Source organism: Camponotus vicinus, unplaced genomic scaffold (genome assembly GCF_025532165.1).
Source record: "Camponotus vicinus isolate PSW18456_S1 unplaced genomic scaffold, iyCamVici1.0 SCAF_4, whole genome shotgun sequence".
NCBI classification, from domain to species: domain Eukaryota; kingdom Metazoa; phylum Arthropoda; class Insecta; order Hymenoptera; family Formicidae; genus Camponotus; species Camponotus vicinus.
This window is the reverse complement of record NW_028141976.1, coordinates 3,237,141-3,263,984: the sequence shown is the minus strand read 5'-3', so window position 1 is coordinate 3,263,984 and position 26,844 is coordinate 3,237,141. Positions and strand designations below refer to the sequence as shown.

The 26,844-nt window shown below is 32.5% G+C and overlaps 4 protein-coding genes across 20 annotated transcripts in view; 2 read left to right on the top strand and 2 right to left on the bottom strand.

Annotated features, from left to right (window-relative positions):
• The window catches only part of LOC145970729 (dystrobrevin beta), a 15,128-nt gene extending 3,479 nt beyond the window's left edge, over positions 1 to 11,649 (bottom strand). For 4 of the 9 annotated variants that reach the window (XR_014438581.1, XR_014438582.1, XM_083097640.1 and 1 more), the window contains exons 1-15: positions 11,505 to 11,649; positions 7,682 to 7,846; positions 7,050 to 7,266; positions 6,719 to 6,801; positions 6,496 to 6,647; positions 6,308 to 6,416; positions 6,066 to 6,232; positions 5,845 to 5,972; positions 5,656 to 5,754; positions 5,475 to 5,556; positions 5,209 to 5,247; positions 5,011 to 5,129; positions 4,405 to 4,570; positions 3,838 to 4,154; positions 2,156 to 2,301 (exon numbers count right to left, since the gene is read on the bottom strand). Coding sequence is in view for 7 of the 9 variants with exons in the window: in XM_083097640.1 (XP_082953766.1) it covers positions 2,156 to 2,301; positions 3,838 to 4,154; positions 4,405 to 4,570; positions 5,011 to 5,129; positions 5,209 to 5,247; positions 5,475 to 5,556; positions 5,656 to 5,754; positions 5,845 to 5,972; positions 6,066 to 6,232; positions 6,308 to 6,416; positions 6,496 to 6,647; positions 6,719 to 6,801; positions 7,050 to 7,266; positions 7,682 to 7,846; positions 11,505 to 11,607 (2,092 nt within the window). In the remaining 2 variants the exon portion in view is untranslated. Of the gene's footprint in view, positions 1 to 537; positions 1,753 to 2,155; positions 2,302 to 3,837; positions 4,155 to 4,404; positions 4,571 to 5,010; positions 5,130 to 5,208; positions 5,248 to 5,474; positions 5,557 to 5,655; positions 5,755 to 5,844; positions 5,973 to 6,065; positions 6,233 to 6,307; positions 6,417 to 6,495; positions 6,648 to 6,718; positions 6,802 to 7,049; positions 7,267 to 7,681; positions 7,847 to 11,146 lie in introns of those variants that run through there. The other 5 variants (XM_083097644.1, XM_083097641.1, XM_083097645.1 and 2 more) reach the window with 5 other exon arrangements.
• LOC145970733 (uncharacterized) overlaps positions 1 to 14,886 on the top strand; it is a 21,365-nt gene extending 6,479 nt beyond the window's left edge. Inside the window, exons 6-8 of one of the 5 annotated variants that reach the window (XM_083097655.1) lie at positions 4,879 to 5,004; positions 5,168 to 7,298; positions 13,580 to 14,886. In XM_083097655.1, the coding sequence (XP_082953781.1) occupies positions 4,879 to 4,937 (59 nt within the window). In that variant the 3' untranslated portion in view covers positions 4,938 to 5,004; positions 5,168 to 7,298; positions 13,580 to 14,886. Of the gene's footprint in view, positions 1 to 4,878; positions 7,299 to 7,709; positions 8,615 to 13,579 lie in introns of those variants that run through there. The other 4 variants (XM_083097657.1, XM_083097658.1, XM_083097653.1 and 1 more) reach the window with 4 other exon arrangements.
• Positions 11,760 to 26,844, bottom strand: LOC145970727 (uncharacterized). 5 transcript variants are annotated; one of them, XM_083097634.1, is made up of 19 exons: positions 26,518 to 26,834; positions 20,200 to 20,267; positions 19,917 to 20,127; positions 19,346 to 19,562; positions 18,243 to 18,413; positions 17,632 to 17,703; positions 17,483 to 17,563; positions 17,146 to 17,244; positions 16,914 to 17,039; positions 16,631 to 16,793; positions 15,487 to 15,756; positions 15,182 to 15,360; positions 14,909 to 15,079; positions 14,312 to 14,497; positions 14,025 to 14,226; positions 13,627 to 13,728; positions 12,473 to 12,640; positions 12,285 to 12,353; positions 11,760 to 12,154 (listed from the first exon to the last, which is right to left on the bottom strand). In XM_083097634.1, exons 2-19 carry the CDS (start codon positions 20,246 to 20,248, stop codon positions 12,036 to 12,038), a joined length of 2,655 nt encoding a protein of 884 aa, XP_082953760.1. In that variant the 5' UTR covers positions 20,249 to 20,267; positions 26,518 to 26,834; the 3' UTR covers positions 11,760 to 12,035. The 5 variants fall into 5 exon arrangements, 4 of the variants coding, with proteins under 4 accessions (XP_082953760.1, XP_082953758.1, XP_082953761.1 ...); XM_083097632.1 differs by lacking the exon at positions 13,627 to 13,728 and adding an exon at positions 13,141 to 13,242 and having other exon boundaries at positions 26,518 to 26,832; XM_083097635.1 differs by lacking the exon at positions 13,627 to 13,728 and having other exon boundaries at positions 26,518 to 26,833.
• On the top strand, positions 21,072 to 25,461 carry LOC145970731 (uncharacterized). Its single transcript, XM_083097648.1, has 2 exons — positions 21,072 to 21,674; positions 23,190 to 25,461. Exon 2 carries the CDS (start codon positions 23,493 to 23,495, stop codon positions 25,089 to 25,091), a length of 1,599 nt encoding a protein of 532 aa, XP_082953774.1. The 5' UTR covers positions 21,072 to 21,674; positions 23,190 to 23,492; the 3' UTR covers positions 25,092 to 25,461.

Genomic DNA, 26,844 nt, shown 5'->3' with positions numbered 1-26,844 from the left:
TTAAATTTGAATTTTTAAATTTAAATTTGAATTTTTAAATTTAAATTTAAAAATTCAAATTTAAAAATTCAAATTTAAATTTAAAAATTTAAATTTGTTTTTAAATTTTAAATTTAAATTTAAAAATTCAAATTTAAATTTAAATTTAAAAATTCAAATTTGAAAATTTAAATTTAAAAATTCAGATTTAAAAATTTAAATTTAAATTTTCAAATTTAAATTTAAAAATTTAAATTTGTTTTTAAATTTAAATTTGAATTTTTAAATTCAAATTTAAATTTTTAAATCTGAATTTTTAAATTTAAATTTTCAAATTTGAATTTTTAAATTTGAATTTTTAAATTTAAATTTAAATTTAAATTTGAATTTTTAAATTTAAATTTGAATTTTTAAATTTAAATTTGAATTTTTAAATTTAAATTTGAATTTTTAAATTTAAATTTGAATTTTTAAATTTAAATTTAAATTTTTAAATTTAAATTTGAATTTTTAAATTTAAAAATTTAAATTTAAATTTAAAACAAATTTAAAAGGGGATGCCAGTGGACTGTAAATTACGATTTTTTTAACATGAAAGTGGCTATAACTCGGAAACGACTTATGTTCGTATAGCTTTGTTTTCTTCTTTTTGAGTCCCGAATCACTTCCGAAGTATTGCGGGCGATTTTCCCCGGATACCCTATATATGTATGTGTGATTTTATATATTTGATTTTTATACATTTGAATTATTTTACGATTGAATAAAAGATTTATAAAAAAATCATTTTGTGTAATGCAAGAGGCACTGCGAAACTGAATTTGAAAGTCACTTATCTCGCCAAAAGTTTTATAATAAATAGAGCGATAGTAAATTCGCGTGTCGATCGCTGTTCATCTCTCTGCGATGATTGATTGTTATACTTACGCGACAATCTCCTCGAATACGAACATATGTATGTACATAAATAAACAGGTGCATTCAAGTTTTCTTCAATTCAAAAAAATCTAACGGAATATCTTACGTGTAGATAGCATCTGTGCGGATGATTCAAAGATCGTTTACGAATATCGAGACTAGAAATAGAGTAGCATTTTTCATGCTATATGATATGATTCCGAAATGAGAGAATATAAATGACATGGCATGCCTGTTTACATTCAGCTCTGTGATGGTCAAAAATATTTTAACGATAGATATTAAGATGGAGAGAATAAATTCTGCATCGTATCATTTTTTGTAGTTTTAAATCGAGTCAAAGATATGTATAGTAAAAAATATATGTATTATACATACTGTGCAAGACGTTCCGATTTAAAAATTATACTTGCTTTTGGACACGTTTATATTAATGACTATATAGAAAAAATTTCTTTTCAAACGATGTGTGAAAAATATGCAATAATTGATATGTACATTTATAATGTAGCAATAGTGAGAGTAATAAAAGTAGCAGGAATAAAAAATAGTAATAATAATAGATATATGGTTTTGTTATAAAATGCTACGCACGATAATACGGTGACTGCAAATCAGTTTATCTATTGCTCACCTCGCTTCCGATCGAACTATCGAAATCGATATAATTACGGCTCCGTTGACAAAATCACTCATTATCCATTACTAACATGCTACCAGCTAAACACGGCGATAGATGCTAACAGATACGTCGTAGCTAAGCTTGCAGTATCAAACTGATCTGTTTAATTCACGAGGCATCAACTATTATCTCTTAAATTACCTTCTGTCTGAGATAACGTAATACCTATATTTCTGCGATATTAATATATCAACTAAGGATTTATTACACTGTGACGAAACAATAGATTCAGTAGTATTGTATATAATTATTTAAACTATAAGTACAATTGGACGTAGTTTTATCAATTAGACGGAATTCTCATCAGTGATGCAAAATTAAATATATTTTTAGGTATTATTTAGATTATTACTATTTAGATACTATTTAAATTTGATAAAATTTTAGAAATAATTTAAAAAATTTCAAATATATACATTTTGTTCATTATTTAATTGTAATATATATTTTTTCTTAATATTTTCCTAATATAGCTAGATCGAGAAATATTTTTAAACCGAGTCTGCTTATCTACGTCCAATTCATTAATAGTTTCTGATACTAATTGATTTTATAGCGCATTATTATTTGACATACCTGAATTTAATTCCCTCACAAGCGTCGACATGGCATTAGTAACGCTGTCGGCAGCTACCAGTAAGTCATTTCTTAAGGATCGGCCCAAGCTATTATTGGCACTGCTGGAACCGCTTCCTGGTAAGCTGTTTGTCCTGAACGCAGACCTGACATCGAAAATCTCTATTTTCTTGGCGCGAAGCAATTTCCAAATGATAATTATTTTTTAAACAGAAATTGCAGCATGCAACTTTTATTGCGCAAGCGTTATCATTCCGTTTAATCATAATTCTTACACATTCAATTCACTACTCGCAATATCAAGACATACAAGCGGCATCTACAAAATTTTAAATTAAAATTAGCAAATTATCGAGATTAATATATGATAATAATATACACATGCACGATATCTCTCGGGAAGCTATATTTATTAGATTTTCTAATGTAACGAGATGCTAATAAAAATATATCAATATGGCGAAATTGTACAGGTATCGCAAATATGCTTTGTCTTTAAGTATTTGCCGCGCGTTTGATTGTTATACATTACTTGCAGGACAGTATATTTACATATCGCAACGCATGATAAATACAAAATAACAATGTTTAAAGGGTGGATGATGTTTTACACAAGCTTAGCAGAAAAGAAGGATTGGATAGATAATTCATACGCGTCAAACTTATATCCAACGCATCAATAATTGTTCTTACAGGATAGCTGCTTTTGTACTGTACATAAATGATACATTTAAGATGACTAACAATGACAGCAGAAGAACTAAAAGATATATCTAGATATATAATAACAAACTTACATCAAACTTAATATATAACTTAAAAAAAAATATTAAAACAGGATATTAAAAGCAATATGATATGATGTACAAATATCTCTACTATATATACTTATAGGTCGATATATATATATATATATAGATCTGACGATTTAAGTAACGTTTCACGAGATACTCATTTCCTCATACTTATTTCGCGCTAGTACCATATTGTTCTTAATACTAGCTTAATCAGAGAAATATCTCATCGCTTATAATTGCATGCAGGAGAGAATTTAATAGGACTTTTTCAACTAATTGTGAAAAAATTAGTATATAGTGTGCAATAATGTCTCTATATCGGTCGCTACAATAATATTGAGGAGAAATTAATCTTTTAGTAAACATAATCGGAAAGGGAGGGGAGGAGGGTGGATATATATTTCACATACAAGTGATGAATCTGATTTTCGAGCGTTTGACATTGGTAAATTGACTTTATCTTATAGTACGTACAATTACTCGTTTACTTAGTCGATATAATAATTTAAAGAGATTAAATTCAACGAGACGCGTATAACGTACTATTTTCAATATGTGTGGAAGTGATATTTTATATTATATATTATTGGTGAATATCAATAATTAATATTGATTTAGTTCTATTATTTAATTATATGCTCGTATAGTTAGAATATATTTTTAACGCACGTGGAATGTATAGATTTCTAAAGTCCGTTTAGAAATCTATTTAAATGGATAGACAAATTTTGACTATGTAGTATAATCGTTCAATGTATGGATCGCGTGTATAATTATGTATCACGCGTAAATTGCAATAGTTTCTGTTTAATATGTTCTTTGCTGCTTTTGCATTAGAAGATTCCCTTTTTATAATGTATTCTCTCTTTGTACATGCTTGCCTACCTTACATCGCCGCCAACGCACGACAGGCTATCTGGAATAGGATTCTGTATCGTGCCAAGGATAGCATTGCCTTGTACATTAGCCACTGTCGTTGTCGGAATGGGACTTTGATAGCTCTGGGACATTTGTTGCGATGCTTGCTGCTGTTGTTGTTGCTGCTGCTGCTGTTGCTGTTGTTGTTGAGGCGTTGTAGACAACGGGCCGCCAGGAGTCGGTGGTGCCGATCTGCTGCTCGGGATAACACCAGGTGGCAAAGGCGGCGACTTTGTACTTCGCGGTGAACTGTTTGGCGTTGATCGTGGAGATGCTTGGTGGTTCTGTTGAGATTATGTTACATTATTGATCGCGTTCCACATTATCTTGAAAATGATGTAAAAATAATGGCTTTGTCTTCTTATAAATCTTATAATTCTTATAAATCTCTTAAATTTTCATAATATACATTTAATCGATTTTTTTTCTCAATTTCTTTAGAGATGATGAAGCGAATTGAATTAGAGGAGAGTTAATTTTTTAATTGGCATTTAAAGAAACTGTGCAAGAGAATAATTGTATTCATGAAGATACCTTCAACATTTTCATTAATCCCTCCAGCTGTACCATCAATTGTCTCCTGGAATCTTGCAATGTTGCTAGATGCGTCTCCAATTCGTCCTTCCTCTGTCTCAAAGCTCGCAATTCAGACATTAACGCCGGATTTTCTAGACCCGCGGCTTCTATCTCTTGTTGCCTTCTATAGCGAAAATAGAGTTTTTTGAGAAATTTTCCGATACGATATAACATCAGGAAGTGAAATATATCATGATCTCACATTAGCACATAATAATATTTCACTCCACTTCCACTCCACTTGTTTTATTATAAGCGATGTGATGTGTGATTTATGTAGTATGTTAGTATATGAATCTAATGAATATATTAATCCGCGCGAGAGAAATGAATTATAAGTATATAATCGATATTAATGAATTTGTTTTTTTAATGTGAATAATTTTTTTATCGATGTCAATCAGTAATATGTGTTGTTCCTCTTTGTTTCAGCACAAGCTATTGCAACCAAAGTGACACAAAGCGAAACAGAACGTTCTGAACATGCGTGATCCTAGGATGGGTCAACAGGATGAAATCGAGGTTTAGGCTTGATATAAAGGAATATAAACGACACAGGTATACCTTAACCTTGCTATCTCGCGCATTATCTCCTTGTTCTTCGCCTCTAATTGCGATATAAGCTCACGCTGCGCTCGCGACGCATCTAACGACGCCAGATTCGCATCTGATGGTGCTCTCCCCTGTAACCAGAAATTATCACGCGTGAAACGATTTGCAGCGCGACATTGTCAGTGATACTTTGAACAACGTCATACTTACTGCTTGATCTGCCTGGGACATTCTGGACGTAGTACGAGGCTGTTAACGAGGCAGTTATGATAAAATTAATTAGAGCTGGCCATGAGTCGCGAAATGGCATAACGCACACTTTAATTGGCTTTCGCAAATTTAACGGATTAAAATAGTAATAGCAATTTACTCGCATTTTAACGTTTAAATAAAATTACACCACGTGGCTGTGTAAGACAGTAAGCACAAAATGAATATAAAATGTATATAAATGTTAAAAAGGTTAAAGGACTTACCATGGTCCTAGCTTCTTGTGCCAACCTTTGTGCATATCGTGCTATTAATTTATGTTCATCGTCCAGTCTTGAACTGTCCATACTGGACGATACACAAAAGAATAAGTAAAGCATGGCGTCTGGCACGCAATTGGCAAAGGCAAATAAATTGTGCATAAATAAAAATCTCGGTCAAGCTTACCTCCTCAAGGTCGAACGACTGTCCACTGAGCCTGAATCAAACGGAGCCATAAATCCTGGATCTGGAAAACCGTTGTGAGATGGTAAAGGTGATGGTGGACTGAAATGTAGTGAAATGTAGTTTATTTAAATTGTAAAATCACACTGAGAGACAATGATTAAAAAATTATAGAATGATAAAGATACTAACACTATATGCGATAAATCCAATGTCTTCTCGGGCTGTTCTGGGAACCGCGGTAAACTGTTCTTCCCCTTTTCGGGAACGCATCTGAAGCTCTTTCGCAAAGAATGGCCAATCTGTTTGCTCGGTGATTTCTATCAATGAGAATTAAAAATCGTCAAAGATTAAAAATAATGCAAAATTAAAAAATTTTAAAGAAAAAAATTGAAATAGTAAATAATACATACAAAGCTACTATATTCTCTCGTTTCGTGATCATTGTTATGTGTTCCCGAAACTTTACCACGCCAGAAACAATCTTGACATAGCTGATATGAATGGCACTTTTGACATCTATACCGGAACCCGGTGAAATTCTCCTTGTGACACGCGTCGCACATGATAGGATGGGCCACTAAAAATACGGAGAATTAAAATCTCTTTTATCTTATTTAACTTTAATCAGCTTATTGTGGTCTCGAGCAGTTACCTGTTTCCACGGCTGCCATTCTGTGATACAACGGTAACCAAATTAAGCAATGCGGTCCAGGATCCGACATGAGCGTATCCAGAAAGTCGTTTACAGTAACTTTAGAATTCTGCCACATACAACACATTATCCGTTTCATTACTTTATCGATATATTAAAGTGATTTGCATACAACATTGCATACATACCGCAGGAAAAATAGAGTTAGCGAGACCATCCGAATATCCGAACGATGGGGACTCATAGACCGCTGCGGTTAAAGCTAAAACTTCTTTCAGATAATCGGCGAACCTCCAGTGTATCATGTGTCCGTTACTGTCAGATATTTGCGAATATATATCTAAAAAAAAATTCGTTAATAAATTTGTTCAGTGATCGATTAAGAAATTAAAGAAATTATTTGCGACTTACATCGAAATTTATCCATGAGTTTTCCCGCGCATAATGTGGCGAGGGCTACTTTCACGGAGAATACAGATATTTTATTATTTTCTCTGAAAAAAAATAAATAAATAAACATGATTTAATCAGACATAAAACAATAACGCCAGAAGCGAGAAAATAATATAATTTTTTTTTTAATATAATGAAATACATTGATTTATCTAACATATGCCATTTTACATAAAAAATTCATATAATTTTTCATTTTATTCAATATGACTGCAATAAAAGACCAAGAGCCTTCGTAAAAATTGATAAGAAAATCATTAAGTATCGTTAAGTATTTTCATAAGTATACCCGCTAGTATAAGCAGCCAATAGCCAGTTCATTAGCAACGCTGTAGTTGCGTCGACTTTGGATTGCTGTGACACCGGGACCCTCTTGTTCAACGCATGAAACAAGGAAGACAGTAGTGTTTCGAGTCTGGATACTCCTAATGTGCTCGACGGTTCTAACGTATTCAGACCATTCTCTCGAAATGCTTCGATCACATTCCATATGTCGACGTTGTGCACTGTATACAATTATGCATCGATCATTACAAAGGTATTTAACATTTATTAGGTATTTAACATTTTATCTTTTAATATTTTTGACAAGATTAATTAACATGAGTATGAATATTTTATTTTTTTAAATTCTGATATGACGTTAAAAGACTTCTAATTAGATGTATTAGTATAGTTGTGCATTAGTATAGAGAAGATGTGAGAAAATTAACATTTCATAGTTAATCATTCTAAAGTATGCGTGTATGTGTGTGTGTGTGTGTGTGTGTGTGAGACTGATAAACAGACTAATTCTCAGAGAAATATAATAAAAATAAAAAAACAGAAGTATAGATATTTTTGAAAAGCGTATATATATGTATAAGTGTACAAAATATGTTGAAATTGAAGTGTATACTTACGTGTATTGTATATACTTACGATGCACTTTTTTCTGTATAAATCTTAGCTTGCAGGCAGTACGATATGATGCAAATCGAATGGTATCAAAGTTTTGTTGTCGCATCTCCTGTAGAAGCTGCAAACGACTCGTCTCGCCACTACTCCCATTTCCCGATCCACCCGCGCCTTCTTCTGCCATTTTCACTGCGAAAAATGAACGAATGATGTATTTATGTTTTAATTAATGTATTTCTATGTTAAATCTTTTTTTCTTTCATTCATACCGAATATTGTTTTATAACGAACAGTATAATCTTATACTTGAGATTGATTACGTTTCTTTTTAAAGGAGGGGTAAATTTATGCATTGTATAAAGATAAGCAAAGACCGAATAATAAATAGTAGACGACAGCCAATTATATCATGCATTTTTCAACAAATGTTCTGCGAAGCGAGCAATTTTGCGCCAACATTTTACAGGAGATAAACAAAACGAGATGTTATTATGTGCCTCCTGCTAGAATAATGATAGCTTTCACTTGCTGAAATTAATTGCATTTTTTAGCAGCATCATGCAGATATAAACACGACACGGCCTTAATATCACTTATATTTTCTTCTTTTAATTTCAATCATTTCAAACGACAATTTTATCTTAATTGATGGAGCACTCCGTATAATATGTATAGCAACTAACGAAGCTGCGTTCTTAATTCATCTGGTAAAGAACGTCATGCGATGGTGATCACGAGAATGAAACTCTTGTCATCAGTTGAAGGATAGAGAGAAAACTAATTAGTAATGATTAGAGTATACATGCAATGTATTCATCTTATGAAAACAACCACGATCTGGTGTGATATTAACGAATGGAAATTTTCCGGACTTTGTTCGGAGGTGTATATGTGCAGAACTGAAAACTAAAATATTTTTCATAAAAATATTTTTAAAATACAAAAGATATATGTATATACAGAGTGCTTTTTATATCTCTCAAGTATTTATATTAACTGTTTATATATACTCGCTAATTATGACTATTTATCCTTATCTATGATCCAATTAAATTGATAATAAGCAATTTTAATTCTTCAATAATAAGATGATCCAACATATTAATAAAGTGGTGAAATTTTTTTATACATCATTTTCATTAGAATGTTTAAAAAGTAGGCAATTGATATTTTTTTTCTTTTTAAAATATTTGAACATTGTATTGTAATATTAAAAAGAAATTAGAGATCATTAGACATATGTCATTATTTATTTTGTTTGTGATTTTGATGTTTACAGTATTTTTTGGCACGTGAGTTGTTTAATATTATTCTCTTCTATTGCAATTTTTTTATAAAATTGGATTTTTGTGAAAATTATACTTTCGGAAAAAGGTTAATTCAAGATTGTTCAACTGTGACAGCGTAATCCGCTTTATACGATTGACCTAGTTAGTACACGTCAATATCCGAAGATGTAATTGATTTAAACCCGACTGTTCATCACTCAAGGGGTTTATTTTTTTTCGGTCACTAATTTCTTACTCTTTCTTATATCGCTTGTAATTGACATTCTAAATGAAACAATATACGAATCTCGAAAACTATTCAAGATAGTTCAATCTTTACGATATTATTAATTGAAATTAATTTTCGGGCAAAATAACAACTTATTACTCATGAAATAATTTTAATAATAAAAAAAATAATTTTTTTTTTCAATTTTCAATAACCAAAATATCTAACGTTTGAAATCCTTTTTTAGAGAAATAATTGTTTATATATCATTGTTTACATTTAACATTTTCATGTATACTCTTTAACAGGTTACAGGGAAATAAACTGGAGTACTAATAATACATTTCATTTTCTCGAAATATAACATCGAGTGTCGCATCGTTCAATTTTTAATAATTGATCGAGATTGCATCGGAATAGACCGGAATAGACTGATCAGGAAGCAATGAGGTAATATCGGCTGATAGGTTCAACGGAATGAGGGGACTAAACGCGGATGCCTAAGTTTGAATCAATACGATAAGTGAGCCAGGTGGGGGAACGTAAGATCGGTCAAAGAAACAGTAGGAACGGTCGGGAAAGGAACGCCAGGTGCGTTTGAAGGAACGCAGGAAATGGAGCGACTAAAAGGCGCGGCCAATTTCATTTCTCGTTAAGAAATCTTGATCGCGGCTGATTTGGAATAAATCGAAACGCTCTCGACAACGTTCGTGGCAAACGAAACCAATGCAATTTCGTCGACATCGATGTATGTAATGCATATTGAAGTACTTTTATGTAAACTTGTTTATATATATATATATATAACCATATGTTTAATCGGTGACATAAAACTTTTAACGAGCTTTGGAATTGTATCACAGCATTCTCTCGTTCTTTCATCATCTTTTTGCATTTTGTTCTCTCCCTTCAAATCTCTATCGAACATGTATTTATTTTATTTTCAGACAGAAAGTACGTATAACATGTGATGCTACTAAAAAGAATAGACCAGAAATTTCCATATGCGATTTGCGCGGGATAATTTTATAAGTACGCGCGTGCGCAGTTTAGAAAAGTATTTGAAGATTTCTTCTAGCATAGCATCTTCTCGACAATTAATTTTGTCATCTAATTACGGTATATATAATCAGCTTATAAAGATGCACAGTTTGCATATCGAGATTCAATATCAAATAGATATCAATGCGACATCATCAATAAATATCAATATTTTCGTTTCTCATATCAGTGCAGCATTTGGCATAAAGAATCTATCTATTAATTTAATTTGTTTAATTTGACTTTCTTTTTGTACTAGACACAAATGCGCTTAATTTTTCCAATCGATTTTAAAATTAAATAGCATCGATAAACAATTTTTTTGCCATTTGGTTAATCATTAATAATTCAATATTTATGAAATCGTCAATTAACATAATTTCTAAATCTGGCAATTAAAGCGTATGCATCTACATGAATTTTGAATAGGTAGAAACGAAAATATTTTACTCAAATTATAATTATTAAAATTATATTTATTCAAATTATAATTATACATTATTTTATAAAATGTTTTATTCAAATTTTCAGAATCAATTCATTTTCAATATTTTCTTGATATTTTGAATCGATAATGCAGTTGGACAAATATTTGAAATGCAGCTTTAAGTAGCTCAAAATAGTGAATAAAAAAATCCTGCCAAATTTTAATTAATTTTATTAATTTATCATCGCACTTTTTTTCACGTATCATAAACCCATTACATCGACGATATTTGTTACAGTCAGATTCGCTTAAGATTCTCTTTAGTCGCATTAATTTTCTTTATACAAAGAAAAAATTTTGACAAATATACACTCCAATGCTTACGAAAAAAAATGCAAATATCTACGGGAAAAAACTAAAGGCAAAAAAGCAGACTTGCAATCATACAGAATAGCTTTATGAAAGTATACAGGCACCTAACCTGTTCTACCAGTCGACTCACTCGTCTGTCTACCTCTACCTACCTGAGGCGCTCGCTGCGCGCGTGTCTCGAGCGAGAAAAAAAGGGTACCGACGGGGGCGTGGAGTCGTCGTCCCGTCTTCGTCGAAAGTCTCCCTCGTACTCTCTTATCGCTCCCACCTCGCCATTGAATCGCGAGACGAAACGAGTCGTGATAATAATCGTTATTCGAGCGATTAATCTCGCGGCGCGCGATTAGCCCGGACGGGGATTCGCGCGAGAGAACCGTTGTCGGTCACGGGAACAGTTTTCGTCGTGCGTGACACGTACGTCTCGCTTCCCGGGCAGGTCGATGTACGCTCGGGACACGCGCGCGAACGGGGCCCTGTACGAGCAACGCTCGTTGAATTCTCGGAACGTACGTGGCCGAGATGACGTTCGCCGAGACAACGTCGCGATAAACAAGCCCGTCCGTCCACGTCCGTCGATCCCCGAGCTGACGCACGTCGCGAATTCCGCGGCCATCACTGGCCACCGCCACCGCTGATTCTCGACGATCCGTTGGTGGCGCCGACGACGCCGCCGCCACCGTGAATGGGAGAACGGTGAATCGGACCGCGGCGATGCGCGCGACAACTTCGAAATTTCCCTTGGAAATTCGCAACCGAGGTAAATCGTGCGTATCAAAAATAAGTTTTATTAAATAGTACATACGTACATACATACATACATCGCAGTCGATGTTGCGATCGTCACTTAATCGTAATTAAAAGAAAAATGATCGTTATATCGTGGCAGTGATTTATATAAAGGGATCTCTGCGCAGATTTACAACAATTTAGAATAACTATAATTTAAATACTTGTATTAGAAAATATATCGAATTATCTTTACTACTTTTTTCCGCTTTCTGCGTTAAAATTTTCTTTTCTCACGATATTCGTTATTGTTGATCAAGGACCTTTCTCGTTACCGCGAGTGTAGTGTAGATAATTGCTGCTAGGATAATTACAGAATTCGCAAAATCCGGGTGGTCCTTGCGTTCCTGGCGCTCCTCCGACACCGGGAATACCTGTAAATCACATAGAATATATTATACGTAAAGTGATTACATACATTATTATGAAAATATCATTAATAAAAGTTTTAATTATTTTGTAAGCTAATTAAAAAAATTTTATTTTAAGCTTATTAAATTCTACCTGGTCTGCCTCGCTCGCCTTTGTCACCTTGTCTTCCAGGTAAACCAATGCCGTCGATACCAGGGGGCCCTGTTATAAAAAAAAATGTTATAACAGTAAGAAGAAAGCAATAAAAATATTATTTTGCAGCCATTTTAAAAAAAAGTTGCTGTAATAATCTTTTATTGCTAATGATAATGCTGTTTTACCAGGAGGACTTATCGGACCAGGTGGACCTTCTGAACCGACTCCCTCGAGACCTTTATCCCCTTTTTCTCCGCGTTCTCCAGATGGCCCCTGTGGTCCAATGGGACCCTGCGGACCCGGTAAACCGACGAATCCACGTTCTCCCGGCAAACCAGGTGAGCCCGGATCACCTAAATACGATTGAAAATGGAATTAATTAAAATCAAGAAATTTTGAAAAGCGATAAACATATACACTTGAAAAAAATGTGTCGTGCATTAATTTTTACTTGTAGGATATATCCACATCTTTCTATCTTATTTTATAAGACGGTTTAATATAATTGTGTATTATGATAAAAAACCAAAAATAAAAATCAAAGATGGAAGAACAATAAAATGTAAAATAAAAAATAAGAATTTATATATAAATATATATATATATATATATATATATATATATATATATATATATATATATATATATATATATATATATCTATAAATGACAATGCATAAAGTATACACTGCTTTAAAAAATAAACTTGTTTTAAAATACGTTAAAAGCATTATAACTGTTATGAAATTATTAGTTAAATTACTCAAATTTTTCGCATGCGTACAGTGAGTTTTTTCAAATGGACTACTTTCCAGACATTCCAGAGGGATGCGTTATTTCGAGCGGTAGATACCTGGAATGCCATGTTTTCCGACTCGACCGGGATGGCCGTGTCGAGCCGGCCCCGGCAGCCCGGGTAGCCCTCGTAGACCTTCTGTTAATTCTTTGAGCCTCTCTATGACACATGCCAGGATATCATTATTTTTATAGGTGTAAGGACGACATTAATCCGTCGATATCGAATCATCGATATTGTTAAGTGCATCGTATAATGAATCACACCATTCACATGTGCTATAGTTCTATGTGAAGACGATAATGCGACAATTATGATATACTTCAAGCTTTTAAATGAATGCTACTATGACAGCGATATTCGTTGTTGCTTGCCAAATGTTCCTTCTCGAGTTAGGATCCTAGCGTTCCACTTATTATGTCCAAGTTTTATCTATAAACTAACAAGAAAATCTACGTAGTAGCTGATTTTTAATGCGATTAATATTGTGTCATAGGTAAGTGATAAGCGCAAAGGATTGGTAACCCTGACTGGATCATATACCTGGACGACCTTGAGGACCAGGTGATCCAGGACGGCCCGGACGATTTCGACCGGGCGGACCAGGTGGGCCCTGCATGAGTGCTGCTATTTCGGTCATCTGTTCTGTATGTATGTAGGTAATAATAAGAAAAACTATTACAACATAATTCGTGGAGTACATATTACTGAGTATGTGATGTCATTGCACATTTTTGACTTACGCGTGAAGGATATAGATACCTGAGATAGTTGAGATAAAATTATTTCAATTAAAGTTAACCAAAGTTTAAATGATTCTACTTTTAAAGCAAGAACGAAAAGAATTGATAATCGAAGGATCATTTAAACTTCAGTAAATTTTAATTAATATTTACAACAACTGCAATAAACAATAATTTTTAACGACAAATAAAAATCACCTCTTAGTACGCTGGCGCAAATATCACGAATTTCCGCTTCGCTAATACTGTGGCCCGGCAGACCCTGAAGTCCTGGTGGTCCCATTTGACCTCTATTTCCAGGTAATCCCTGCAATCCAGGTGCTCCGTCTTTGCCGGGTATTCCAGGCGGACCTACTTGACCCTCTGGTCCTCGTTCTCCAGGGGCTCCTCTTTCACCTGGCTAATTATTTATTCTGATTTAAGTTCTTTTATCTTTAATTAATCGAATCTGGGAGGTTAGGCTTGATTCTAGACAAAATACTTACTACTCCTGGAGAGCCCGGTGGACCTCTAGGTCCCTGGACACCGGGATTACCAATGCTATCAAAGCTATTGTTTGGAGTTGAAGGACCAGGAGATCCTGGAGGTCCTGGCGGACCTGGTGGCCCGGATAAACCAGGTTTTCCTTCCAATCCTGGTATGCCTGGTGCACCTGGCGGGCCCATTAAACCCTAAAAATATATAAATTAATTCTTATGTTGTTCCGCAAAATTCCGCAATTACCTAAGCCACTACTCAATAAGTACAGCAAAAATTAGTGAAAAGCTAATATTATTAATCTCCACTAATGTGTTATTGTGTTTATTTATTGTTATATTATATCGATGATCATCTAAAATACTATGCATAATGACATGATAATGACGAAAAATCATACTTTTTAAATAATCAGATAAAGAATTGCAATAAAATTTTACGAAAAGCTGAAGAAAATAGAAAATATTTCTTTTAATTTTATGAACAGAATATTGAATAGCTGTTATAAATGTTAGAAGTAAAGGTGGAAATATCTCAATAAATGATCGAGAAATGAATTGTATTTTTGATCATTGTTGTACAAGATTCGTTTTGGTCATTCTTACCGAACTTCCTGGTAGGCCACGAGATCCGATAGGACCTTGTTCGCCTTGTTGTCCCTTGCTGCCTTTTGGACCCGGTTTTCCATCGAGTCCTGGCGGTCCCGGTTTTCCTGCGACTCCTTCTAAACCTCGCAATCCTGGGGAACCTGGTTCTCCGCGTGAGCCTGGAGATCCCTTATCGCAGTGATATTCATGAAAGTGAATATTCATGAAAGACTGCATTATTTTACGTAACAAAAAATTATAATAATATATATAAACAAAATAATAAAATACCTGCGGTCCTGGTAATCCTGGAAGTCCATCTTTTCCTATTTCTCCGGGTGGTCCTGGAAGACCTATTGATCCGACTTCTCCTTTCTTACCGGGAAGACCATCTTCGCCAGGAGGACCAACAGGTCCTTCAGGACCAGGTGGTCCCGGTATTACGTTATTATCCGTCAATCCGAGTATGCCTTGAAAAATAAAAATAAATATTTTAAATTATTATAATATTTATAAATGAAATATAAAATGAAAGAAAGAATTTTATTATTCGTGTACAATTCTTTTATTCAATCTCCGATAAATTAATTGCAAACCATCTCGTCCACGTTCTCCGATATCACCCTTCGGGCCTCTTTGGCCTGGCGAACCAGGAGGCCCTGATAATCCTGGTAATCCTGGAGGACCTGATGGTCCCGGCGGTCCTATTGTACCAGGAGGGCCTGGTGGTCCTGGAATGCCAGGAACATCCGTAAATACAACGTTTCCTGCGGGTCCAGGGAAACCAGGAATTCCCGGAGGGCCGGGAGGACCTGGTGCGCCGTCATGACCGCGAATTCCGTCTAATCCCTTGTCTCCACGTTCACCTAAAATATTGTTCAATTTTTTACATGACAATTAACGTCAAAAATGTTTTTGTTAATATTTTCACACGAGTCAATCATATGTTTAGTACTAAATATATATTTCGCGTACTGTATATTTCGTAAATAAATATATCTTAAAAACTATTTTAGTAATAAAACTTTTTTTCTTATTGTGCTCAATTAATTTTGATTCTTGAGTTACGTATAATCGGATGTAATCACAATTTATACGAACATTGCTACGAATTGCGATAAATTGATTTACAATGATTGCGAATGAACGTATCTGGGTCAACATCGATACATGGAATATGTCGCCTCATGTATCGTCTGAATCGTTTAATAGTCGCTATTAGAATCATGACATTTTACAATTTGCGCAATACGCATACAATCCACTCTTAAAAATATTAATGAAAAAGTCATAAACATGAAACATAGACAATTCGAATTAATATCAACAAGAAAAGTTGCCATCTTATTATTTATTAATTTATCAGCTTTGACTGAACAATTTGATTGAATATATATGTGCACTCCTTAAAAATAAATTAATATCATGATTAAATACATATACATGGAGCATTACATTGTAAAGTTGTTACATTCATTTTGGTATTCAGATTAGATAACTAATAGATTTAGGTATTGTAATATAATGGTGAGCACATATTTTAATCAAGCATTTGTTTTGTAATATTTTTACATTTCATCATTTTTTTTCACAAAATTATATGATTAAATATATCTTACTGCGATTTCTAAGGAGATAGGATTATATCGTTCAATGTTGTACGAGTGCATTTAATCTATTTCAATTGAATGCTTAATATGATGTTCTCTTTTCAGTTTCTCTTACAATAACATGTCGTACCTTTCTCACCCGGTTGTCCTTGAGCACCGTCGTCTCCTCGTTCACCTTTAACTCCTTTCTCTCCCGGAGGACCTATCAAGCGTGATAAATTGCTATTTCCTGGTGAACCCGGAAATCCTCGAGGACCTTGATCTCCTTTCAAACCCGGAAACCCCATATCACCCTATCAAAAATTTCACTTTCCTGTCGCTCTATTCTTATTATAAAGAAATTTTTCTAAGTCAGATCCTCCTTTTCTTCCCCTTTTCTTTCTCATTATAAAATTAAAAGTAAAAATACATACCCTTTCTCCACGATCACCTTTTCGTCCTGGTAATCCTGGTAAACCCGGTGGCCCCATAGATCCGATCGATCCTTTGGGACCTTGCAATCCTGGAAAACCTCTGGCACCAGTATTACCAGGGGCTCCCTGACGACGTATATCTCTTATAAGCCTCATACATACATATGCTTGGCTATATTTATGATATAGAATATAGCCAAGCATATGTATGTAAATGATAATAATAATATACCGTTTTTCCTTGTTCTCCTGGCGGTCCAGGAAATCCAGGTAAGCCTGATACACTAATTAGTCCTGGTACTCCGGGAAAGTCGTGTTGACGGCGGGATCCCTGAGAGATATAAAATTTCTTTTTCAACGATTTTAAACATGATTAGATAATCGCGAAAGTGAGATTTTAATTAATGTGATATTTAATTGAAAAAGTTGTATTGTATATTAAACTCATATGAGTTTATTAATGATCTCATATAAATATTTTAATTTATATTTTATTTTCGATACTAAAAACAAACTTCTTTTCGTGGTTTGATAAATATTTAATAGATATAAATTTGGAGGAAACTTACATTTGTATTTGTATTGTTGAATCCTTGTAGGCAGATTCTTTCGCAAGCAGGTTTCATTTGAAGCGAGGCGGCTAAGTTTTTCTACAAACAAGTTGATATTATATAATCAGATCTTGCGAAATTGTAAAATCTTGTTAAAATATATCTACCGGTAATTCCTCGCATGTTTCTCTCTCTAGTCTCCTAGGATCGCAGTTTAGGATCATCCATTGGATGTCGATCTAACGGTAGTGCGGATAGATATTCAATCTTGGAATGTTATATCTAATGTTTTATTAATTTTTTGATTATAACTTTAAATATATTGCATTAGTAAAGGAAATTATTATTTCATATATATATATAAATAATTCTTTTTTTCTTTTCGTTACGTACTTTTTATATATGATGATATCTTTATTTGTTAAGATGCTAACATTACTATATATGTGCATCATTCAAAATGTGGGCCAGAGAGTCTAATATTAAATTCAGTTCTTGTCCTACTGACAATTTTAGCCTCGTTCTGCGTAAAGCTGTTATTAATTAAGTAACAGGCTACTTAATTGTGACGTTAGCTCTGAAAGATGGGCATTCTTCGCAATGACATAATAGCGATGTAATTCGTGGATGTTAGATATGTATACATGCAAGCTCATCTTTAAATTACAGTTGTATCGAAATTTATTAAAATATCTTTATGGCAATAGGATCAAATTGCTATATTAAATAGTGATAATCAAGCTTCACAAATGCATCTATAGATGTTAACAAAACTTACCGGTACAGTGACTTTACTGTTATTCATTTTGGCTATCGATATGTCTCCATCGACTTTAATTGATCTGCGTGGTTTTAGTTCTTCCGTACCAATGTATTCGCAATCAACCTTAAGTACTAATTTATCCTTGAATACTCCGAAATTTATTTTGTGCCAACTCTTGTCGAATATCTATTAAAAAAAAAGTATATATTATATATATATATATTTTTTCTTTAACGTTACTATCAAATGACGCAAGTTGTAATTATGTTTTCACTTAAACTTATTTAATAGAAAATAATTATGATCTAGGAAAGGGGGGAATAAATAGGTTTTAATTCTAAATCAGACCTCGAAATTTCATTTTTATCGCATGAATGCATGCTATTTCAACACGTATTAAGTGCCTACAATAGCGGTATTTTTATCAATCAAAGGACTCGGAGCGCATCGAGTCTTATTAATTCATCAATTGTATAACGCAATCTTTTTCTGTCATTTGCGTGATTTTTAACGATAAAGAATTTCTCAAGTGATATTTTGCGCAAGATATGACTCATCGCGAATTGTACATCTGCAGCATATAAGCATGACAATATAATTAACGCGTTCACTTTTATAAAGTTCGTCACGTATCTCACGCGCTAGCCTACGTGATGATTCTGTGTTCACAACACGATAAAACTTGATTGATTAAATCGTTTTAGATTTCTATCCCCCTCTTCTCCCTCTCTTTCTCTCTCTCTGACGATACTTTTAAGAGCGAGTCACTCAATGGGATTAGTGATGGTGTATATTCTGCAAGTGCAATTACTTTCGGAAAAGTTTAATTTTAAAATCCTTGATTCAGGAATAATTTTTAATTTAATACTTTATCAACACATTTTGTTTTCGTTGAAGAAAACATAATTTTAATAATTATTGTGTGTGTTTTGCATGTAACTAGAGTTATCGAAAATTTATAACTCAAACAATTCTCTATAATTTTTTTTATTGCTCTATTTCCTTAGCAATATCAAGTGTTTCTTTAATTTTAAGAATATGGAATCGTTACATATACAACAATGCGCGATATGAATTATTCTAGAACAATGATAAACCTAACTCCCCAATGCACTCACGCGATCATTCAGGAAAGAGACTGTCTGTAATTTTCCTTCATCATTAATCAGTGAAAAATCCAATGTCTGTTTCTTAGGATTCATCGTGATGAGAAATTGAGCGTCACCTCTTGCGTCTACGATCTTAATGATATGCCAAGCATATTTTGGTGATTTTCTAGCTCTCAATGTATATACCAAAGAAAATTCCTCTGGAAGTCCAGTAGGTGTAATGTTCCTGAAAAAAAAACTCAAATATGAAAAATATATATATTGCTTGGTATTTTGCTAATCAATATTTTGAAATAGTGTAGAAGATGATAATAGATCAAATAATCAATTGTCAATTGTGAGAGAGAGATTGGCGGAAATCTGCAGAAACGATACTTTACACAAACATAATTATATACACACACATACATATATAATACATACATAGTTGTACATAATTATACACACATATACATATATAATTCGTTAAGTTAGGATAGTTAGGATAAACGACTTATTTTGATTTAGTTCAAATACTCGAATCATCAGCCTTTAAAGATGCTGATTATGCTGCTATTTCTACGTGAGTTAATTTGAATACTTCGTCGGAAGGGTGACATCAGTATCTTTCTCCAACCGATATGCCGTTTGCATACGACTGCTGCCTCGGACTTTCGTCATGCCGCTATAACGAGCATTCAGCAGATCCAATTGCAACTTGCTGATGAAGTCAAAGGTCTGTAGATCGTCCTCGCCAGGCTTGTAACCGTTGCATAATCCGTGTTTGATAGCACTTTCTCTCACAACGTGCTCTATCAGAAAATTTGAGATTCAGACAAGCAATCCATATCGATTTAATTCTATATCGATCCAATGGAACTTACGAGCATAAGTTATGTGTACTATCATAAACATCCATGTTTGCAAATACATTTGTCGGAATTGAATAAATCTGAAACGTTAAAAATAATAATTGACAGGCTGAGTAATTAAACAAAAGTATAGAAAATAATTATATTTATATTAATATAAAATATATATATATATATATATATATATATATATATATATATATATATTACAGGAGTATATATTTATAAATTTACACACACACACACACATAATTTAAATATAATTTGATACTAAATATTTATTATAAACGTTTATGATTTAATAAAATTACACTAAAATAGATACTCTAATATAATTCTACAATAGCTAATGTCTGATTATATATCTGGAAAATTTCAAGAATTTCTGAATTAAATTAATAATTTTAATTAAAAATTTAAATTTTTAAAAACAGAACAATATTAATAGAAATAGAGAAAGTTAGAAATAGCTTCGACATTAAAAATTGTTAGGAGAGTTGCATAACATATTTTAAAGATATTTTGATAAATGGCCTTTCCTTTTTGCGAATTTTTTATCTATTTTTATTCAATGATAATAATTATTATATTTAAAAAAAATTATGATTAATTTAATCTCAAATTTATGTATTTCAGAAAAATATATATAAGTAGTTATATGAATAATTATATAATAAATATGTAAGGTAATATGTATATACATATATTTACAAATATAATGTATATACATATATTTTTTTCATTGATAAAATAAATTTATATAATTACTCATATTGCTATAATTTTATTGCATATTGCTGCTAAAATTGTTTAAAATTTTATAGCAAAATAAAATCGATTGACATTATTGATAGTCTATAAATAAAGTGAATAAATCTTTTCCTGTAATTTTCTGAAATTTAATTAATATATATAAATAGAATTACAGCTGATTGTTTTCAGAAATCTTTACTTTTTTATGATTTTCCAATCAAAGAAAGGTTATGTAAAGGTTATGTGAAGTTCGTAACGTTTATTCTAGAGCGATATCTTTAGCGGACGAAGCGATAACGTGCGATAACGTGCGAATATGATGCCTGACGGAGCAGCAAAACGAATAGTATTATGCGCATTTTGCATATGTTTTTGCGATATTTATTTGTAATTTGACAATTTAATGAAGATTATGACTTAAAATCATGCTTTTTTTAACAATTTATAATAGATAATTAATTTTGTTTGAAATAATATAATATTTAGTTGTTTTTTAGTTAAGAATATGGTTTTAGGATGTAGTCAATCAATTTTTGTAAAGTCGGAAGCCGACAAAGGAAGTGAGCCGACAACACTGTAGCCGACTTTAAGCAAGCGACGTTGCCAGGATAAATTCCTTTTCGCCGGCAGGGAAGGACTTACACAGAGCACAGAGTTGAAAGTCGGTTCCGTGTTATATGAAGTGTTGATTTGTAGATCGTCAAAAGATTATTATGAAAATCTTCGAAAGCGAGGTATGAAACTCATTGAGCAAAGCCTTGTATTAGCATTATTTATATGGAATTATTTAGTTTATTTTCTTCATTTTATATATTTAATCGTTATATAAACCGAATATGAGATGTAAAGTAACAGATAATAAGAATATAAAGAAGATAACTGAAACAGGTAATACGTAAAAAGTTCCTTCAAATATTGAAGCTTCGTTTGAAGATTTTCGCGTAATAAGTTTGAATATTTTATCGAATATTATTTCATATGTATCACATTGATATGCATCGGAAATTTTATAATTAATAATTATTTTATTATAATTATTAATAATATATTATTATTAACTATTAATTATAACTTATTATTAATATTAATTATTTTTATTTATTATTAGTTATAATTCTTAAATTAAGCAATTAAAATTATATTCTATTCTATACTTATATATGTCTATAATTAAGTTTGTAAACGTAAGTAACATATAACTTGTATCAACGTTACATGCTTTGAATTATCGAATTTTGCTTAATATCAAAGAGATTGTTTTCAAGTCTTGTATGGCTGTTTACACAGTTTTTATCACGTTTGATATAATTCTGTGAAATTATGTAAAAAAAATTGTATTTCTTATTTTTTCTCTTTCAATGTATAAAATATAAAAAGAGTGTTATTAAATATTGTTAGAAATATATTAAATAGAGAGAGAGAGAGAGAGAGAGAGAGAGAGAGAGAGAGAGAGAGAGAAAGGAGGAAAAGATAAATAGAGAGTTAGTAATATAATCAGAGTTCTGATTTAATATGATTGCTCAGTTATGAGTCTTATATGAGTTTGAAATATATCAAAACAATATTATTTTATCTCAAAGAAACATTTATAATATTGTAATTGTATAGAGGGAACAACTGTCTAACAACATATACTATTTTAAAAAATATATTTAATATCATGTCTGTTTAATATTAACCGTGTTACTCGGGCACATATTCGACACACACACACACACACACACAATTTTATTATTTTAGTCTTACTACGTATTGTGTGTGTATATGTGTGCAATCTGTGTGATATCTTTTTCGTTGGCATATCAGTTGAAAATGTATCAACTAAAAATGATCGGAATTCTTGGTTTAATGTCGTAATCACACACATTCGCTGATACATTATTAATATACTATATCTACTTTGTTTCTCAAGTTATTGACTTAAACTCTCTTCAATTAAGTAATTCAAATTCGTATGAGTTTTGTACCTCATGTATGAATCTTTAACATTATCCGCGCACGCATTATTGTAATTCAGAAACGAGTGTAAACTCTATAATTTAAATTAAATTAATTGAGTTTCGGACGATCGGTTATATTAAAACATAAAGCAACTTCGCCAATTTGCTCTTGTACAAGAAAAGATTGAACGATTCATCGAACGTTGTGGATAGAATAAACAATTTAACGTTCGACGAATCACTCTCAATCTCTCAATATTATACGTTATTTCCGAAATATATACCTACATGTTATGAAATACCTTTCAGGCAAAAAACAAATTCGACCGTTCGGAATAACATAGACAAAACACTATCAACATGACGATTGTCTTTTGTCTCGGCGTCAGGTCGCGTCACAGTGATCCGCACACGAGGTGGCGCCACATCAGAGCCAACGCGAAGTCCAATGAAGTCTTATCGCTGGCAGACGAAGTTTTTCAGTGACGAGTTTGCACGATAGTGACTGCGCTGTGCGACCGCAACTTTTCAAGAGAACGTCGATGCACGACGAAGACCGGTGGAAGAACAGCCGAAAAATACTCGTCTTAAGATTCGTCGAACTTAGATGAAATGCGAGTATTCAACGACATTCAGTTGAATAAAAAAAGCTTCAGTGTTCCTCCTGGTGTGACTCTACGAAAATGCAGTGTCGTCATTATCGGAAGTACGTGCAAAATATGCGGTAGAGACTTTAAGTGTGAGAGCGACGTTTCTGTACACTCACGATGGCGACACAACGGAACTATAGGGTCGTTAATTGACGATCTACACCACGAGATTTATCTCGAAAACATTGGTCAGAAATGCGATATATGCGATGTGCAATTTCAAACTATCTCGGACTTAAAGAGTCACAAGCGATTGATACATAAGCATGGTACAAGATCCAAGTACAGAAAGAAGGGACGAAGAAAAGAGACAGTACGCGTGAAATTCAAACTAAACGGAATGACGACAATGGATGTGAATCTGCATCGAAAGTATTTAAAAATGGAAAATAATCTCAAATACTTCGTCGACACTGGTACGCAAACTTTGGACTCGCTCGAAATTGAGAAACATCAAGATAACTGCGCAGCGCATATTGATTTGTTTCTCTCGGACCATGTTGTGGATAACAATCATATACAACATATACGGCCTCACAAAGCTGCAAATCGATACATTGTAGGTAAATTCACGTCTACTAAAGGCGATGCGATAGTACGTTCTACCACTGTAGTGGGGAGAAGTCTTTCAGAGATCTCAAATACTTCGCATAGAGACGTAATTCCTGATAGCAACGGTTCGTGCGAAGAATATGAAAATCATAGCAATTTTATCTCTCAAGAAAATACAGCGGACACATGGAGAAGTTTTCTTAATAATTTAGACACTTATAATAAGGAAAACTCACAAAGAAACCTAAATGAATCAAAAAGAAAAAATGTATATTGTCAAGCCGAATTTTTATCGAATGATAACAATGTTCCTCTTTCCTATCAGCGAGAGAAGTTCGACAAAACATCACTAACATCTAAACAACTCTCGGCCAACGAGATTCGTTACAATCCTACAATCAAACAATCTAATATAGCTGCAAAGGATAAAAGAAGTGTTGAATTAACAAACTCTTTAGCAAATTCTGAGGAAACAGCTATCGAGAATGAAAAAAATAAAATCTATGAAACTGCGACGAAACATTCGCTTGCTTCCTTAACTCGAAGTGTCTTTAACAAAAAAAATGAATCAATAAAAGGTAATTCGAACGTTGATGATGACATACAAGAAGTGCTACGAATAACTAGAAGAAATGTACAAAGCGATATCAATCACGAATCGCCTAATCGTACTGAAAGAGAAATATTGGTACAAAATACTGGTAAGAAACTGCTTACGTTTCCCATACAGCGGGAATCGGCTATTTGCCCAGAAAAATGCAATGCTGGATTTACAACAAATTTTGAACCATCTGATTATCCAGCATTTACGACCGTAACCGAAAGTAGTTATCAGTTTTTGGCAAACGCGTTCAATAAAAAACTAGGTATTTATTTGGAAGATATGCATCATTTCGGAATTAGCTATTACGATGAACTAGCGGAAATTAATAACAACAACTTAGAAGATTACGCGATATATGCTCATCAAGGATTTTTCAAATCACGGATGCAAGCAGAAGAGCCATAATACACCAATGGATTAAAAGCGAATGGCAATGAAGTAGCTGTGCTAGATTGAGCGTATGTGGCAAAAACTTATTGTTGTATGTTGAATGTGACACGATTGTAAATCATAATCTTCTCAAGGCCAAAACAGCGAGTGTGCCAACATATTATTTTTCTTTATTGTTCCTTTTTCTAAATTAAAAAAAAACATTAGTTAATAATATTATATATTTTATATATACGCGTATATATAATTATTAATTTATGCAATATTAACAAAAGAAAGCAAACTTTTCGCTATCGTTTTTCTGTTACCATTGTCTTTCCTTATCTTATAAGTTACAAAATGATACTGTGTAAGGATATACATATAAATACAATGATATAGTAATTTTTTTAGTATAAATTTTAATGCAAATGTAATTATATACTAATTTTAATTCTGATAAAAAAACTTCCTCTCTCTTTCTCGGCCTCTTTCTTTCTCGTTAGAGAGAAAGAATCTACAATCTGAGATATATAAAAATACTTCACAATATTTTTGTTGATTGTAAAGATCTGTGAATTTAAGTAATTCACAAATCTTAATTTCGATTACTTCTTAAAATTGCAAAAATTAGTAAAAGAAAAATTTTACCAATTTTTCTAAATATTATTAATTAAAAACATTTAAAGATAAGAGAGAATAAAGGTAAGAATTACACTTTTACTAATGTAGAAAGTGTTCTATATATTACATGTATAATACTTGCATTTTGTTTTAACTTTTGAGTGTATTGTCTATTATTATTATCGTTATACATGTCGTTAAAACAAGCTGTTTTATAAATAATGCGTATAAATATTAATCGGTTAATTTGTTTGCGTTAGAAATTGACGATTATAGTCGTCTAATACCATCCCGTGCATTAATACTCCTATTATATATATATGTACTATTAAACATATTTTTTTTATTTATTATATACAATTTTGTATGTTACAAAAAAATGGATATATTAGAAAACGCTTCCGAAAATTAATCGTTTGCAGAACACTTCTTTTTTGTTTTAGTCTATCTTTATCATAATATTTCATGTAACATTGTATTTGTATTTGTATTTGATAGTTTTTCTTTTTCCAAGGATAATGATTCTCTGCCAAAATGTCGTTTTCCTTAGCACTAAGGTATATTAATCGATACCTTTATTTTTTTTAAAGGAAGATATAAAAACATATAATGTTTAACAATTTTTTAAATATATCTTTTCTACATGTTTGTAATAAATATTTGTTGAAAATATCAAACTCTATGCTTTTTTCTCATTAGAAAGCTATTATAAACATGTTTGAGCTAATAATAAGCCATATGGCAAATTTTACAAATAAGAATTTAATTAAGATTAAATTTGCACTAAAAATTGTGTATTATATAGCAATTTCGCATATGAAAAACGTCCATTTATTACCGTGTTACCGCGTGATCTTGTCCCTTCTCGTCGTTATGGATATCACGTGTTCGAGTTCGACACACGAGTCACGATAAACGTGATGGGAAGGGATGGAGAACTTCCGTTCATATACCGCTGCTATTTTAAATATGCAACATACAGCACGTATGCAAGTCTTCGCTTTCTTTCCAAACCTGACACGCGTTACTTTTCGTCGTTACGCCACGTGATCTCGCAAAGCTGAATCGCACTCGCGGGATACAGGATATAACGCGATGCATGCAACAGTCGTATGCTAACTGATAAGCTCGCCGGACTGGACCCCTCCACCACGCGGAAAGACCC